This window comes from Dermacentor silvarum, chromosome 8 (genome assembly GCF_013339745.2).
Source record: "Dermacentor silvarum isolate Dsil-2018 chromosome 8, BIME_Dsil_1.4, whole genome shotgun sequence".
NCBI lineage: Eukaryota > Metazoa > Arthropoda > Arachnida > Ixodida > Ixodidae > Dermacentor > Dermacentor silvarum.
This window is the reverse complement of record NC_051161.1, coordinates 175,435,777-175,448,726: the sequence shown is the minus strand read 5'-3', so window position 1 is coordinate 175,448,726 and position 12,950 is coordinate 175,435,777. Positions and strand designations below refer to the sequence as shown.

General features: G+C 48.1%; 1 protein-coding gene across 3 annotated transcripts in view; it reads left to right on the top strand.

The window, feature by feature from the left end:
* LOC119461863 (germinal-center associated nuclear protein) overlaps window positions 1-12,950 on the top strand; it is a 340,872-nt gene that overhangs the window by 186,136 nt on the left and 141,786 nt on the right. For all 3 annotated transcript variants that reach the window (XM_049672737.1, XM_049672736.1, XM_037723233.2), the window contains exon 16: window positions 6,004-6,201. In XM_049672737.1, the coding sequence (XP_049528694.1) occupies window positions 6,004-6,201 (198 nt within the window). The remainder of the gene's footprint in view (window positions 1-6,003; window positions 6,202-12,950) is intronic.

The following is a 12,950-nucleotide window of genomic DNA, read 5'->3' as shown; positions in this document are numbered from 1 at the left end:
GACGGCACTGTATTTACGTCCACCGTCAGGATTAAAAAAAAAGAAGGAAACACTTCATACTGTACTACAGAAGCATAAATAAGAAGTATAATTACCTCGAAATAGTAAATCGGCGCCGGGGAAAACGCTGCACATCGATGCACGCTGATAGATCCACAAAGCCGCGAAGGACAGGGGTAAAACAGTTGCCTTGCGTTGTTTTGAAGTATTAACAGCCCATCTATAGATAAAACTATCCAAATATATTACTGCACGAATGAGATTGCGCAGGCGCTAACACCACGGGTTCTTTAAAAACAAATCGTTCATTCACTAACACGCACGCCTCGCGTGACGCCTCGCCTTGACATGGCAGCCGCCATGGCACACGTGCTGTGCGCAACTACGGCTGACTATGGTCGCAGTTTTACGTCCTCCCCGCCCGCCGTGTTCCCTTCTCTGCGATACTGCTCTTTGATGTCAATAAATATTACGGCCTTTTATATGCGGTATCAAGTTAGCAATTTAGGCTAAAAGTTTAAAATTTACTTTTTGCGCACTTCAACAGAAAATACGACACTGACGAAACGTCAGCCTTGGAGATTACGGCTGGTAATTCGTTTTTTTTTTTTTTTTTTCGTTTTTTTTTTTTTTTTCGTGGGTAAGTATTCGCTGTGCTGTAAACACTAGCTGTTTCCTCAACGACTCATTGCGATGACGAGACTCAGTGAAGCAAAATTGGCAAGACCATGTAGGCGCATGTCGCTTTTGATCGCCGAGAGATACAGTTTCACTAGCTTAGTGCGCTGACACTAATGCAAACGTGCAAACGCAGTCTGCTGCAAATTTGTACAGCAGGATTTTTAATTATTCAGTGATTAAATAGAAACACCTCTCCATGCAAGCAAGCGGTCCGCTAGTCTATTTTTTTCATCAACTTTCACCAGCAAACACGAGCTGTGGAATCCAGCAATACATGTTGTATCAGACCAGCAACAATCTGTATAAGGCCAATAGGACCTATTAGTCTAATAGAGATACTAGTAGACACGCAACACTGTTTGCATAAAACTAATAATTCTAATACACAGGGCCTATTGGTCTTATAGGTAAATCAGTACGACTAATAGAAATTTCTATTGGTCTAATACAAAACTGATACAACTAATACAAAACTGTATTAGACCAATACAAACTTCCATAAATTTTTATTAGTCTAATACAAAACTAATACAACTATTACAAAACTGTATTAGACTAATACAAACTTCTATTAGAATTTTTGCTAGGGATGACAGGAACCCAACGGTGTTCTTCGAGGTGAAACACGTATAGCATTGAATTTCCACTCTTGAACTGCCGATGGAGCCTAGCGTTAGGTGGACGAGATGATTCGCAGAGACGTGCCATAATGAAGTGGCATTAGGAGTTGGCAAGAGTCGAACATATGGTTAGAAAGGAGCCGTTCGAGAGCTGCAAGCGTAGGTCTGCAGAAGACACGTCCTGAGATTTGCTCGTGGAGGTAAGCAAGCAGCGTTTGAAGACGGTGGTAGGGGACAGCAAGAGAGAGCATAGGTGGTTCTTTCCAGACTCAGTGTCCAAGTCCTATTCTTGTAAATGAAGTACCCAACTACCAAGACATCTCGATAAATTTTTTAGCGTCGCCAACCACCACTAGGTGTGGAGGGAGTAACGACCGTAAAGTGGTGGCCATGCACATAAGGTCGAAATGTTCTGATGGGCCAAACAACGGTGAAACACTCTTGCTCGGTAATTGTGCAATTTTGTCTGCAGCTGCCAGTGTGCGACTTACATATGCAACCACACATTCTTCAGAATTTTTCTGACGTTGAAGAAGAACAGCGCCGATTAGTGGCCACTGGCGTCAGTATGGGTGCAGTGTAGTCAAAATGACAGAGCACAGGTTCAGACATTGGGGCACGCTTGAGGGCATCAAACACAGTTTGGCATTTGTCCGACCATACGTAGGGAGCTCCAGAACGAAGGAGTTGATTAAGTGGCGTTGTATTGGTGGCAAAGTTACGTATGAAGTGCCGGAAATACGAAGCTAGGCCAAGGAAGCTACGCAAGTCTTTATCTCGTTCAGGCCTGGGGAAGCGGAAGTCATTCGTAGCAAATTACTGTGCTACGAATAAACAGCTTTTGCTTAGTCTCTGGCCACTTCGACGACATAGTATTATGAATACCTTTGCAGAGTTTTCGAGATCACTTCTCATTTTGAACACTTCATCCTCGAACGAGAGAAATGATGATGATGATCTGAGGAAAGCATCGTTGCGCGAACAGGAAAAGAAAGACTTGGAAAGAAAAGTAGGAAAGGACAGGTTAGGCGCTGATGATGACAATGACAGGTTAGCGATGATGATGATGGTGATTATTGGCATCCCCTTTAGAGCGGGGTGGTGACAAATAGCTTCTTCCAGGTTTTACTAGACTTGGCTAAGTTTTGCTAGGAAATGCTAAGTGCTGCTAGATTCTCACTTGGCCGCACGACGCGCTTCAAGATGAGCGGCTTTTTCTTCAGGTGTCCAAATCTTCTTTGGTTGTCCCATGTCAAGGCTACATGTACTCGCCACAGAGTCAACGAGAGTTCTGCCGCTGTCGCAGCAGCTCCAAGATTTATCTCCCCGGTAACATCACGGCCAAGCTGCACCTCCACACTTGCTGGGGCGTGGCTGGTCGAAACCTGCCGAGTCGCGGGCGGACGGCATCCACAGCAGCTCTGCGCGTTGCCTCGTTGGTGCTGCTACAATTTCTTTCTCTGTCTCTTTCTCGCTCTCATTTTCTCTTTCTCTCTCCCGAGCATAGCGCACGCCGCACGCATGCTCTCCTTCCCTCTCCTTAACGTCCCATGTCAAAGCAACATGTGCACAGCACGGAGAGGAGGCAAAGCACACGCTGCTTCGCAAGGTGGTTGCTAGGCAACGTGCGGGGAAGTCATCGCCAGGCGCAGTTTTTTGTTCGCACTACACGGCCTGACCAAGAGCTCAAACAGCTCGCTGGTAAAATAATTTTGCTCTGCACTCCTCTGACTTCAAACCAGGCCGAACCCATGTCACCCTGCACTGCCTCATTTGTTGTTTTACCGTGGGCCCCCAAAGCCAACCAGCTTACCGATCTTTGGTTAACTTCCAACCTGAACAAGAGATCCAATTTTTAGCACAGAATAGCATTTGCCAACGTTAGTGCTGGCACCATTACTCCTTTCCAGATTTCACGCACCACCTCATACTTATTGTGGCCCCTAGTCCTCTGTGTTTCATTATTGCTGCATTGGACTTCCCCTTTACTTCAAATGATCTTGGTGGGTGCTTGAGTGTCTTCCCTTTGTTTATGTATACGCAGAGGTACTTATATTGCTTCACTGTGGTTTAGACTTACTGTTGAATTTACACAACGTAATTTATCGTCTCTTCATTAAAGATCATCATTCCCGATTTCTCTGTGCCCTGACCCCTGTCTTAAAGCCTAGATTTGTTGCTGCGTTGCCTCATATATTCACAAGTGCTTGTAGACCTCTTCCATTGTTCGCTAGTAGCACTATGTTGTCTGCATACATCAGTCCAGGGACCTTCTGTTGCACCATTTGTCCATTACGCATGTAGGATAAGTCAAAGCCTAATTCACTGTTTTCCAGTCTTCCTATGTCTTTAACATAAAGCTTGAAGAACAATGGAGACAGAGGACAGGACGCTTGAGTCATTAATGAATTTACACTACGAAATTGTCATGTATGCCTTTGGACTTCAGAATATCCTATTAAAATTCCCGGTCTATGTTTTCCTAGGCTTCTTTGATAATCTAGAAATGCTATCTATAAAGGTCTATTCTGAGCTACTGAAATCTCTATGCACTAAGTTAGTACGAACATATCCTCTAAGCTCCCCCAATAGGTGGCAGCACCACCTATTGGCGAAGTCATATGGCTTCTGAGATTGAGTGCCATTTTGGAGGCCATGGACTTCTACTAATAAAGCGCGCCGACCTCTTTCATTGTCGCTCCCTTCTGGCCACAGCATTTGCTCGGTGAGCTCACTCGCCTCTTGATCTAGCCCATCAATAATCCACCATCAATGGCTGCAAATTTGTATTTTGCCGCAGATTGGCAGACATGAAAAGTACAAATACAGTGTGCTCTCGGCTGTCATTGTGCTGCCTCTCACACTTTCTGGACGCACACGCAAAGCTTGGCGAATAGATAAAATCACTTGTGTGAACTATGTATACAAAATATAAATGTAATTGAATAGCATGTAAACTACGCTATTCATCATCGGCCTATATTTTATGTCCACTGCAGGACGAAGGCCTCTCCCTGCGATCTCCAATTACCCCTGTCTTGCGCTAGCGTACTCCAACTTGCGCCTGCAAATTTCCTAACTTCATCATCCCATCTGGTTTTCTGCCGACCTCGACTGTGCTTCCCTTCTCTTGGTATCCATTCTGTAACCCTAATGGTCCACCGGTTATCCATCCTACGCATCACATGGCCTGCCGAGCTCCATTTCTTGCGCTTAATGTCAACTAGAATATCGGCTATCCCTGTTTGTTCTCTGATCCACACCGCTCTCTTCCTGTCTCTTAACGTTAGTCCTAAGATTTTTCGTTCCATCGCTCTTTGTGCGGTCCTTAACTTGTTCTCGAGCTTCTTTGTTAACCTCCAAGTTTCTGCCCCATATGTTAGCACCGGTACAACGCAATGATTGTACACTTTTCTTTTCAGCGACAGTGGTAAGCTCCCAGTCAGGATTTGGCAATGCCTGCCGTATGCACTCCAACCCAATTTTATTCTTCTGTAAATTTCTTTCTCGTGATCAGGGTCCCCTGTTAGTAATTGACCTAGGTAAATGTACTCCTTTACAGACTCTAGAGGCTGACTGGCGATCCTGAATTCTTGTTCCCTTGCCAGGCTATTGAACAATATCTTTGTCTTCTGCATATTCATCTTCAACCCAATTCTTACACTTTCTCGATTAAGGTCCTCAATCATTTGCTGTAATTCGTCTCCATTGTTGCTGAATAGGACAATGTCATCTGCAAACCAAAGGTTGCCGAGATATTCACCATTGATCCTCACTCCTAAGCCTTCCCAGTCTAAGAGCTTGAATACTTCTAAGCATGCAGTGAATAGCATTGGAGAGATTGTGTCTCCTTGCCTGGACCCCTTTCTTGGGCAAAGATAATGTTCAATAGCCTGGCAAGGGAACAAGAATTCAGGATTGCCAGTCAGCCTCTAGAGTCTATAAAGGAGTACGTTTACCTAGGTCAATTACTCACAGGGGACCCTGATCACGAGAAAGAAATTTACAGAAGAATAAAATTGGGTTGGAGTGTATACGGCAGGCATTGCCAAATCGTGACTGGGAGCTTACCACTGTCGCTGAAAAGAACTACTCTATTATGCTAAACTAAAACACGGTTTCTGCAGAGTTTGTTTGCGGAACAGTAACGCTATTTCCCATAACCCTAATATTACACTAACATTCAACAAATACTGTCTAATGGACAATAATACAGCATTGAAGGACAGAAAATTATGAATACAAAATTAGGGCCTTGATTCAATTATAAATTTCCATTCTGTTATTTTATAGGGAAAATAAACGATACTTGTAACTGTTTGTTTGTGCAAAGTACGGTGTTAACATATCCCATCTACTTTGGCAAGTTGGTTCTTGTCAATAACTGCGATAATTCTGAATTTGGGTTGAGGCGCAAATTGTTGGTACAAATTGGGTTAAAGAATCAAAGCTTGTGTTTTTTCTGCTAAGCTCGAGTGGTTGAATTTCATTTATTTCCATTATTTCAGTGGGAGAATCGGGTTTTGAAAACTTGTTGAATGTGTAAAATCTATGGCACACCATTTGTGGCCCACCACAATGATTACAGGAACAGGGTGAACTGATATATGTCATGACATATGTAGCTCTTGCAACTGCTTTGCAGAAACAATTTTAGAATGGTGCTCTGAGGATTTGTACTCTTTTTTTTTTTCCCTGGCAGGGGCTGTCACGGTGAGGCCTTGGGCCGGTGGCAGTGGGCCCAGAGTGAGCTCATCCTGGCCAGCCTGCTGGACGAAGTACCCCAGGAGGAAAGCTGCCACGTGGCCAGGGATAGCCTGGCTGAGGCACAGCACGAGCACAACTGCAAGCGGGCCGACCTCTTTCGTTGTCGCTCCCTTCTGGCCACAGCATTTGCTCGGTGAGCTCACTCGCACCATCAATGGCTGCAAATGCCGCTGTCGGATGGCTAGAACCAGTTTTGCTTGTCTGTTTCATTTTTCCCGCTGCGCAACTGGTTTTTAAAGCGCCTCCACAGTCGGGGCAAAGCTGGTGTTATGAGCGCCCAAGTTCCCAAGATGGTACCGATGTTACACATTTTTTCTACCATTTCTGATGCATCTGCACGCAAGTTCTTGGACAATGGCAGCAACACTGACATGGAAAGTAACTTCACTTCGTCAGACTTAAGCATGGAGTGTCAGCTCTTCTCCAAACCATTTCGTTGATGTCAAGCGCCGATATAAAGACATCCTGCGTGTTCTAAAGGTCACTGTTCTTGTCTGCAGATATAAAGATATCCTACATGTTCTAAAGGTCATTGTTCTTGTCTGCAGATATAAAGACATCCTGTATGTTCTAAAGGTCATTGTTCTTGTCTGCAGATATAAAGACATCCTGTATGTTCTAAAGGTCACTGTTGTTGTCTGCAGATATAAAGCCATCCTGCATGTTCTAAAGGTCACTGTCCTTGTCTGCAGATATAAAGCCATCCTGCATGTTCTAAAGGTCACGGTTCTTGTCTGCAGATATAAAAACATCCTGCATGTTCTAAAGGTCACTGTCCCTGTCTGCAGATATAAAGACACCCTGCATGTTCTAAAGGTCACTGTTGTTGTCTGCAGACATAAAAACATACTGCATGTTCTGAAGGTTGTGGGTTCTTGGTGTCTCACAGGAGACCAACCACCGCGGGTTCGAGCTTAGCGAGCCACAGGGCCGCGTCAGCCGTCGCCTCCAGCACCGCTCGCGCGCGAGCTCAGAGGCCGGAAGGGGCTACCGAGCGACGCACGCAAAAACACAGTAAAGCCCTGAGTTGACGGAAACCGTTTACTGAAACCGTTGGCACCAGCACTGCACAAACGCCCGCACGGAGGGGAGCCAAAGGGGTCCCGCACCAGGGCGAAAATACAATAACAGGCGCCTATAGCACGTCGCGGCGAGAGCACAGGCTCAAGCTGGGACACGCCGCTAGGAAAAGTCCCGGCGGCTATGCTACTTGCTCTGGCGATAACCAATGGGTCAACTCGCGAGAGCACGGGCAATATCCTTCGGCTTAGGCTTTCGGCAAGTGCGGCTCGGCGGGGTACGACCTCGCGCGAGCACTAATGGCACCGCTCGTCGGCTTAGCGTCGGGAAAGGATCAGCACAAAGTACGCGCTCCCCGCACGGGCAAAGGCACCGTGCGCGAGCTCCAGTCCTAGTCACAAAGGTGTCGGCGGACGAGAGGAAAGCATGAACGTACCGTGCGCTGGTCCCGGAGAGAAGTCCACGCTTCCCCGCTAGCAGCCGACAACCGGCCGCGTAGTGACGTCAGCGCCCCGCCCTCACCGCCAACCGCCGCGTGCGCAGCGCCACCGCGGTAACCGGTTATGCGGCGCGGGCGGAGAAGGAGGCCAGCGGGGAACGATGGCGAGGGATGGCAGAGCAGGCGAAGCGCGCGCAATCATGCCAGCGCAACCCTCAATCCCCACAAGGTAACTGTTCTCAGTGATTCCACTCCTGCGCCAACTGCACCAAAGTGCGCCAATTGGGATTTACTGCGCCATCCTGATACAATCGACGAAAATTGTGCCTAACTGCGCCAGTCTCGGATTTGACGGCGTCTATCGCCAATTGCACCACCATTCAACGTGACGCCAACGCCAATTAAAACGTTCAACGTGACGATAAGGCGAGCCTTAGTTGCAACCTTAGCTGCAAACAGGAGACGAGAAAGCTCTAGCGCGTACGTCCCAATTAAGGTCGCTGGAACCTGGAAAGTACCGCAGCCCTTTTCTCATAGCCGCCATGCCGCCGATTGGTCAGTTGCCGTCAGGTGATTACTTTCCACTATAGATGGCGGATCTAAGCCGCGCCGGAGGAGATAAGCAGACAGACATCGCTCGCACACGCCGCGCGTACGAGTCATCAACGAGGTCAGATTTTGCATTTTGTATAATTTAGTGTATATGTAACTTTCGTAGACTTAAAACAAAACGAAATGAAATGCCCGGGTGCAGCAACCGCCGGGAGTCCGGGAAATTAAGCGCTTTTCGCGATACCAGTTAAGCGGAAAGAGCGACAGCAAGCGCCGTGCTATCTCTGGCTGCACCGGATAAAGAGCGACAAGTTCACTCCCACTTGGTGAACTTGTTGATATCGCCAAGCTGAGAAGCTCCTTGCGGTATATCATCGAATTCTCTAAATGCCATAATGTGATGGAAAAGCTTCTTCGCGCATTTGCTTTGAAGTCTGTGGTTTGCCTTGAGTAAACAAAGCGAGGTGATGCTCAGAAGTATGCAGAACCGAGCAAAATGTGGCTCGAGCGACGGAATACGGGCGGCTGTGTAACCACTGCAATAAAGATCGATCGAGCTGTCAATGTTGAAAATTAAAATATAGATTTTCTCGTGTGTTGTTTAAAACAACACGAACATGACCTGGTTAATTCTGTTTTAGCATCCCTTTTCTTTTAGTGCAGTCAGGGACCATTTATTTTCGTAGAAATAGATCTGTATGAAACATTTCGTGCGCGGTTAAATCAGTAGCCACGTTAGAAAGCGATAATATCCACGCGTATAAACGATTTTGTGGCAGCGCTTGATACCTAGTCATCCGAAAAAAAATAATATTGTGTGACACAAGAGCATCGGGATCGCTTTGCATTTAGAACGGGTGGCGCACAGTTGAATGCTTCACTTTCCGAGTGCAGTAGCTGACCGATTTTCCGGACTTCGAGGGGACTGAAAAATCGAGCAGTCCAAAATACCGAACAGTCCGAAAAACTGCCCCCCCCCCCCCCCCCCCCACTCCCCCTCCAAGAGAAAAAAAACTACGAAACTTATAGCGGCTTAAGAAAAATGTCGCACTTTCGCCCAAAAGGCGGAGCATCGATTGCGATAGCCAATTAATAGACAGCGATACGAAGTAAGGATGTTAGTTTTATCGGCCGTATAAAGTTGTAAATATGCGCTTACTAACTAAATAAGCACGGTGTCACGCGCACACAGGTTACATGAACACATCTCGCTCGATGACCACGGACATATTGACCTTCGCGCTGTCTATTCTCTCGCTTCAACGCGAACGTCGAAAAAAAAAAGAAAAAAAAACGGCGCATACGAAGCTAGTGGCACTCGGCGCACGCCCTTTGTACCCATCGTAGATCGTGGGCGCACACTTCGGCCACATAGCAGATCGCTTTCAAGATACGGTGCCCGCGCGGCAGCTCCGTCGGCAGCCGCAAGAGCAGAACGTAACTCCCCGCCGTCTCCGCCGCCTTCTCCCCGTGCCCAGCGAGCGAACGAAGTCCGCGCGCGCCTCCGGCCGCCTTCCTCTCTCGCGTGCGTAAGAATAAATTGTGGTTGCTGGCTGACCCTCGCAAGCTATCACCCGCACACAGCGTACGGACCGAACAAAAAAAAAAGAAGAAAAAAGAAAAGCAAGTGCAGCTTTTTAGAACGTTTTGTCGGCCAAGGAAGAGCGGGCATGGCCTCGAAGACGAGGGGATAGTGTATGGGCGTCTTGCACTGGAGTTTGAGGTATAGTAGTGGCGCCTGGTGGCGGCGAAAAACGTCATCTGGGTAGTACCAGCTTGGATAGTATTGAGCCTTGGCTGTGGCGAAGCACGTTTCTAGCCCGCGTTTTGCGTCAATTCGCACTTTTCTCTGCCCTGTTACGAGTGCGAAAAGGCTCGTCACTTCTCACAGACCATGGCGACCAGGCTGCGAGCTGGCCGCAGCCTATAGTTTTACGAAAACAGACTCTCCGTGTGCCGTGGGACATAATGCTGGAAGCAGAAGACATCGGCGACGCCAATCCGGAGAGACCTAGCTCAGTCTCGAAAAAGCATCACCGTCGTTACTGCTGCGTCGTGGGCTGCCATGAACAAGAAGGCCTGAATCCCAACATCAGATTCTACCGTTTTCCTTCAAGGCCTCACGCTGCGGAGCGTCGGGCGCACTGGATAACTGCAGTTAGTCGCGCTGTGTAAGCGAAATGGAAGACCGACATAGCAGCAGGCATGGCTGGTGATTCACGATTCGAGAACCCGGCCACAGCGACAATTAATAATTCGACCGGTGCGAAGTGGTGAAGTGACCAGGTCTGTGCAAAAGACCACAAATGGTCGGACTGATTCGGTGACAATTCACTACCCCTCTACGAGCAGCACAGGTTAGAGAGTTGAATGTGCTCATCCTTGACCTCAAGCCATCACGTTGAGGCAGCATAGCAAGGTAGTATTGGTTACAGCACATCGATGTTCGAGCGCTGTCATTAAAAGCTACATCAAGCGAGCAGTGCACGAGCACGCGCTGCAGCGCGATTCGCACGTACGTACGTTACTGCGAGCTTATATGCATTGCATCAGTTATTTATCAATTGCTAGACAGATGGCCACTACTACAGCGCAGGCATGACTACTTGTCTACAGCGCAGGCATAACTACCGTGGTATGCTGAAAGATCGCTACCGTCGCGGCGCGTACCGTCGTGCGCTCGAGCAGTTCCGTACACATGTTTGCTCATTGCTGCTGTGAATTCATTTATAGAAAGGATTGCCTCGCATTTGTGCGCCTGAATCTAGCAGCGTGCAGACCTTACCTAAGTTTAACTTCGCACGTGCGTGACTCGCTTCACTTGCGATTGACACCGCGCGAAAACTTCGCCGCGCATTTCTTGAACGGCGTACACGTATTCGGAGTTGCATAATTTCCTGCCTTTATGGAGCATGCCACCCATAGAAAAATCCTCGGCGCCCGATATTCGCTGCAAGCCGTGGTACAACACAACCGAATGTGGCGGGTCCATATTGTAAACGTGCTTGCCGAAGCAGACGACCCAGCTTGGTACTACCCAGTTTTGGATTGAGGGTGCTTTTTAGCACCATTTTTGCAGCGCCCCCTGGGCAACGCAAGAGCCCCATACAGGGGGGCACTGGAAGCCAAGCCAGCGGAAAATCTAAAATGGCGGCCTCCAAAATCGGGTAGCGTGGCTCGGAGCGAGCGATTTAGTCCGGAAAATCAAACATTGGCTCCTAGTTTCGTCCGAAAAATCGCTCGCGAAAATGCATTAGCTCTATGGGAATCCTGCCGGTACATCTATGAAGTCCGGAATATCCAACAAGTCCGAATTTTTGGAGTCCGAAAAATCCGTCGGCTACTGTACTTGTAATTTACATCGTATCTAGCTAAACGAAATGCGGTTTTGTTTGTGGATTTCACAGAGCCCACTGCGGCAACCATCGTGCTGTTCTTCACTGTAGCAAGCTTAGAAAACCTGAGGAAGAGCCGCTCGTCTTTTCCGCGCAGTGTTAAAGATGGTAAAGATGGCCGCCCTTGCTTTTCCACCACACAAGGGGGTCTTCGGACCGGGCAAGAAGGGGGGCCTTCTTGCCCAGCAACCTCATCCGAGATAGTACGGCTTGACTGATGATGTGCACACGAACTGAGGTGTGTAAAAGCACTCCACACAGAGTCCCCTGATGGGTCTGCAGAGCAGGTGTTGGTCTCACTTGTTGCTGTACCATGTTGATCAACTGGCACAGTCTCTTCTGCTGCCATTGCGAGTAGAGTGAACGCCCATTGCTTTGCGGGTCGTTCAGCATAACAAACATCTTTGTATCTAGGATCGACCAACATTGCCAATGCAGGAAGGCGCGACATCTTGATATCAGGGAACCTTGTCTTGATGCTATGCAAAAGGCTCGAGGCAAGCAATGCTGCCTCACCACCTTCGGAAACATGTTCAGCTAGAACCACCTCGATACACTGCAACAGGGGAATGACTTGTGACAGCGTGGGATATCTGTCCCCAGGCAGTTCAGTTGTGGCATGGTCAAGTGGCTTCAAGACTTGCACTGCTGCATTCATAAGCTTCCACTCACTTGCGTTCAAGTTTGGAACTGCGTCAGATTCTGAAAGTTCTACAGTGATGACCGTACGGAGCTTCACGAGCCTGGCCATCCTGGCATGCTCACTGTTCCATCGCGTCGGGACGTCTTGTATAACCTCGAGAGGGTCCAGCTGCATGTTTCTCTGAATTTCCTGAAGCCGTCCTCGGGCCTTGGCACTCTGTTTCTATCTAGCCACAATCGCTCTGGCTTTAGCACGGAGCTGCAAAACCCTGACGACTTCTCTTTTAGCATCACTGACACACAACTGAAGGGCGTGTCCGAAACCCTGCACACCATTCCAGGACGACCGCGCTACTGCAGAAGTAAAGTTCCTTCCATTATCTGTAATGACGAAGATCGGCATGGTATCGTGGGCTGGAAGTTCCCACTCCTCGATGACACCTGCGATAAATAGCTCCAGGTTTGCTGCAGTGTGAGAGTCTGTCATCTCCGTGCAAGTCAATGCACGCACGTGTTGCACGAAGTCACTGTCCATGACGTCACAAGTTACACAAACGTAGCTGTCATTTGCCCGCGATGTCCAACCATCAGTTGTGATTGAAAGCAACTCCACTCCGCTTGAAAAAATGTCCCCGAGCTTCTTTTTCACCTTCTCTTTGCTTGATGCGTAGAGGTTTGGAATAATGGCTCTCGAGAACGTTGTCCGAGACGGCACGGCATAATCCGGCATAGCGAACTTCATCATGTCGAGGAAACCCGGTTCTTCGACAATGTTGTAGGGGTGCATACCACGATCTATGGAGCGAGCTATCATTTTTGTCATCTGTTGGGCTT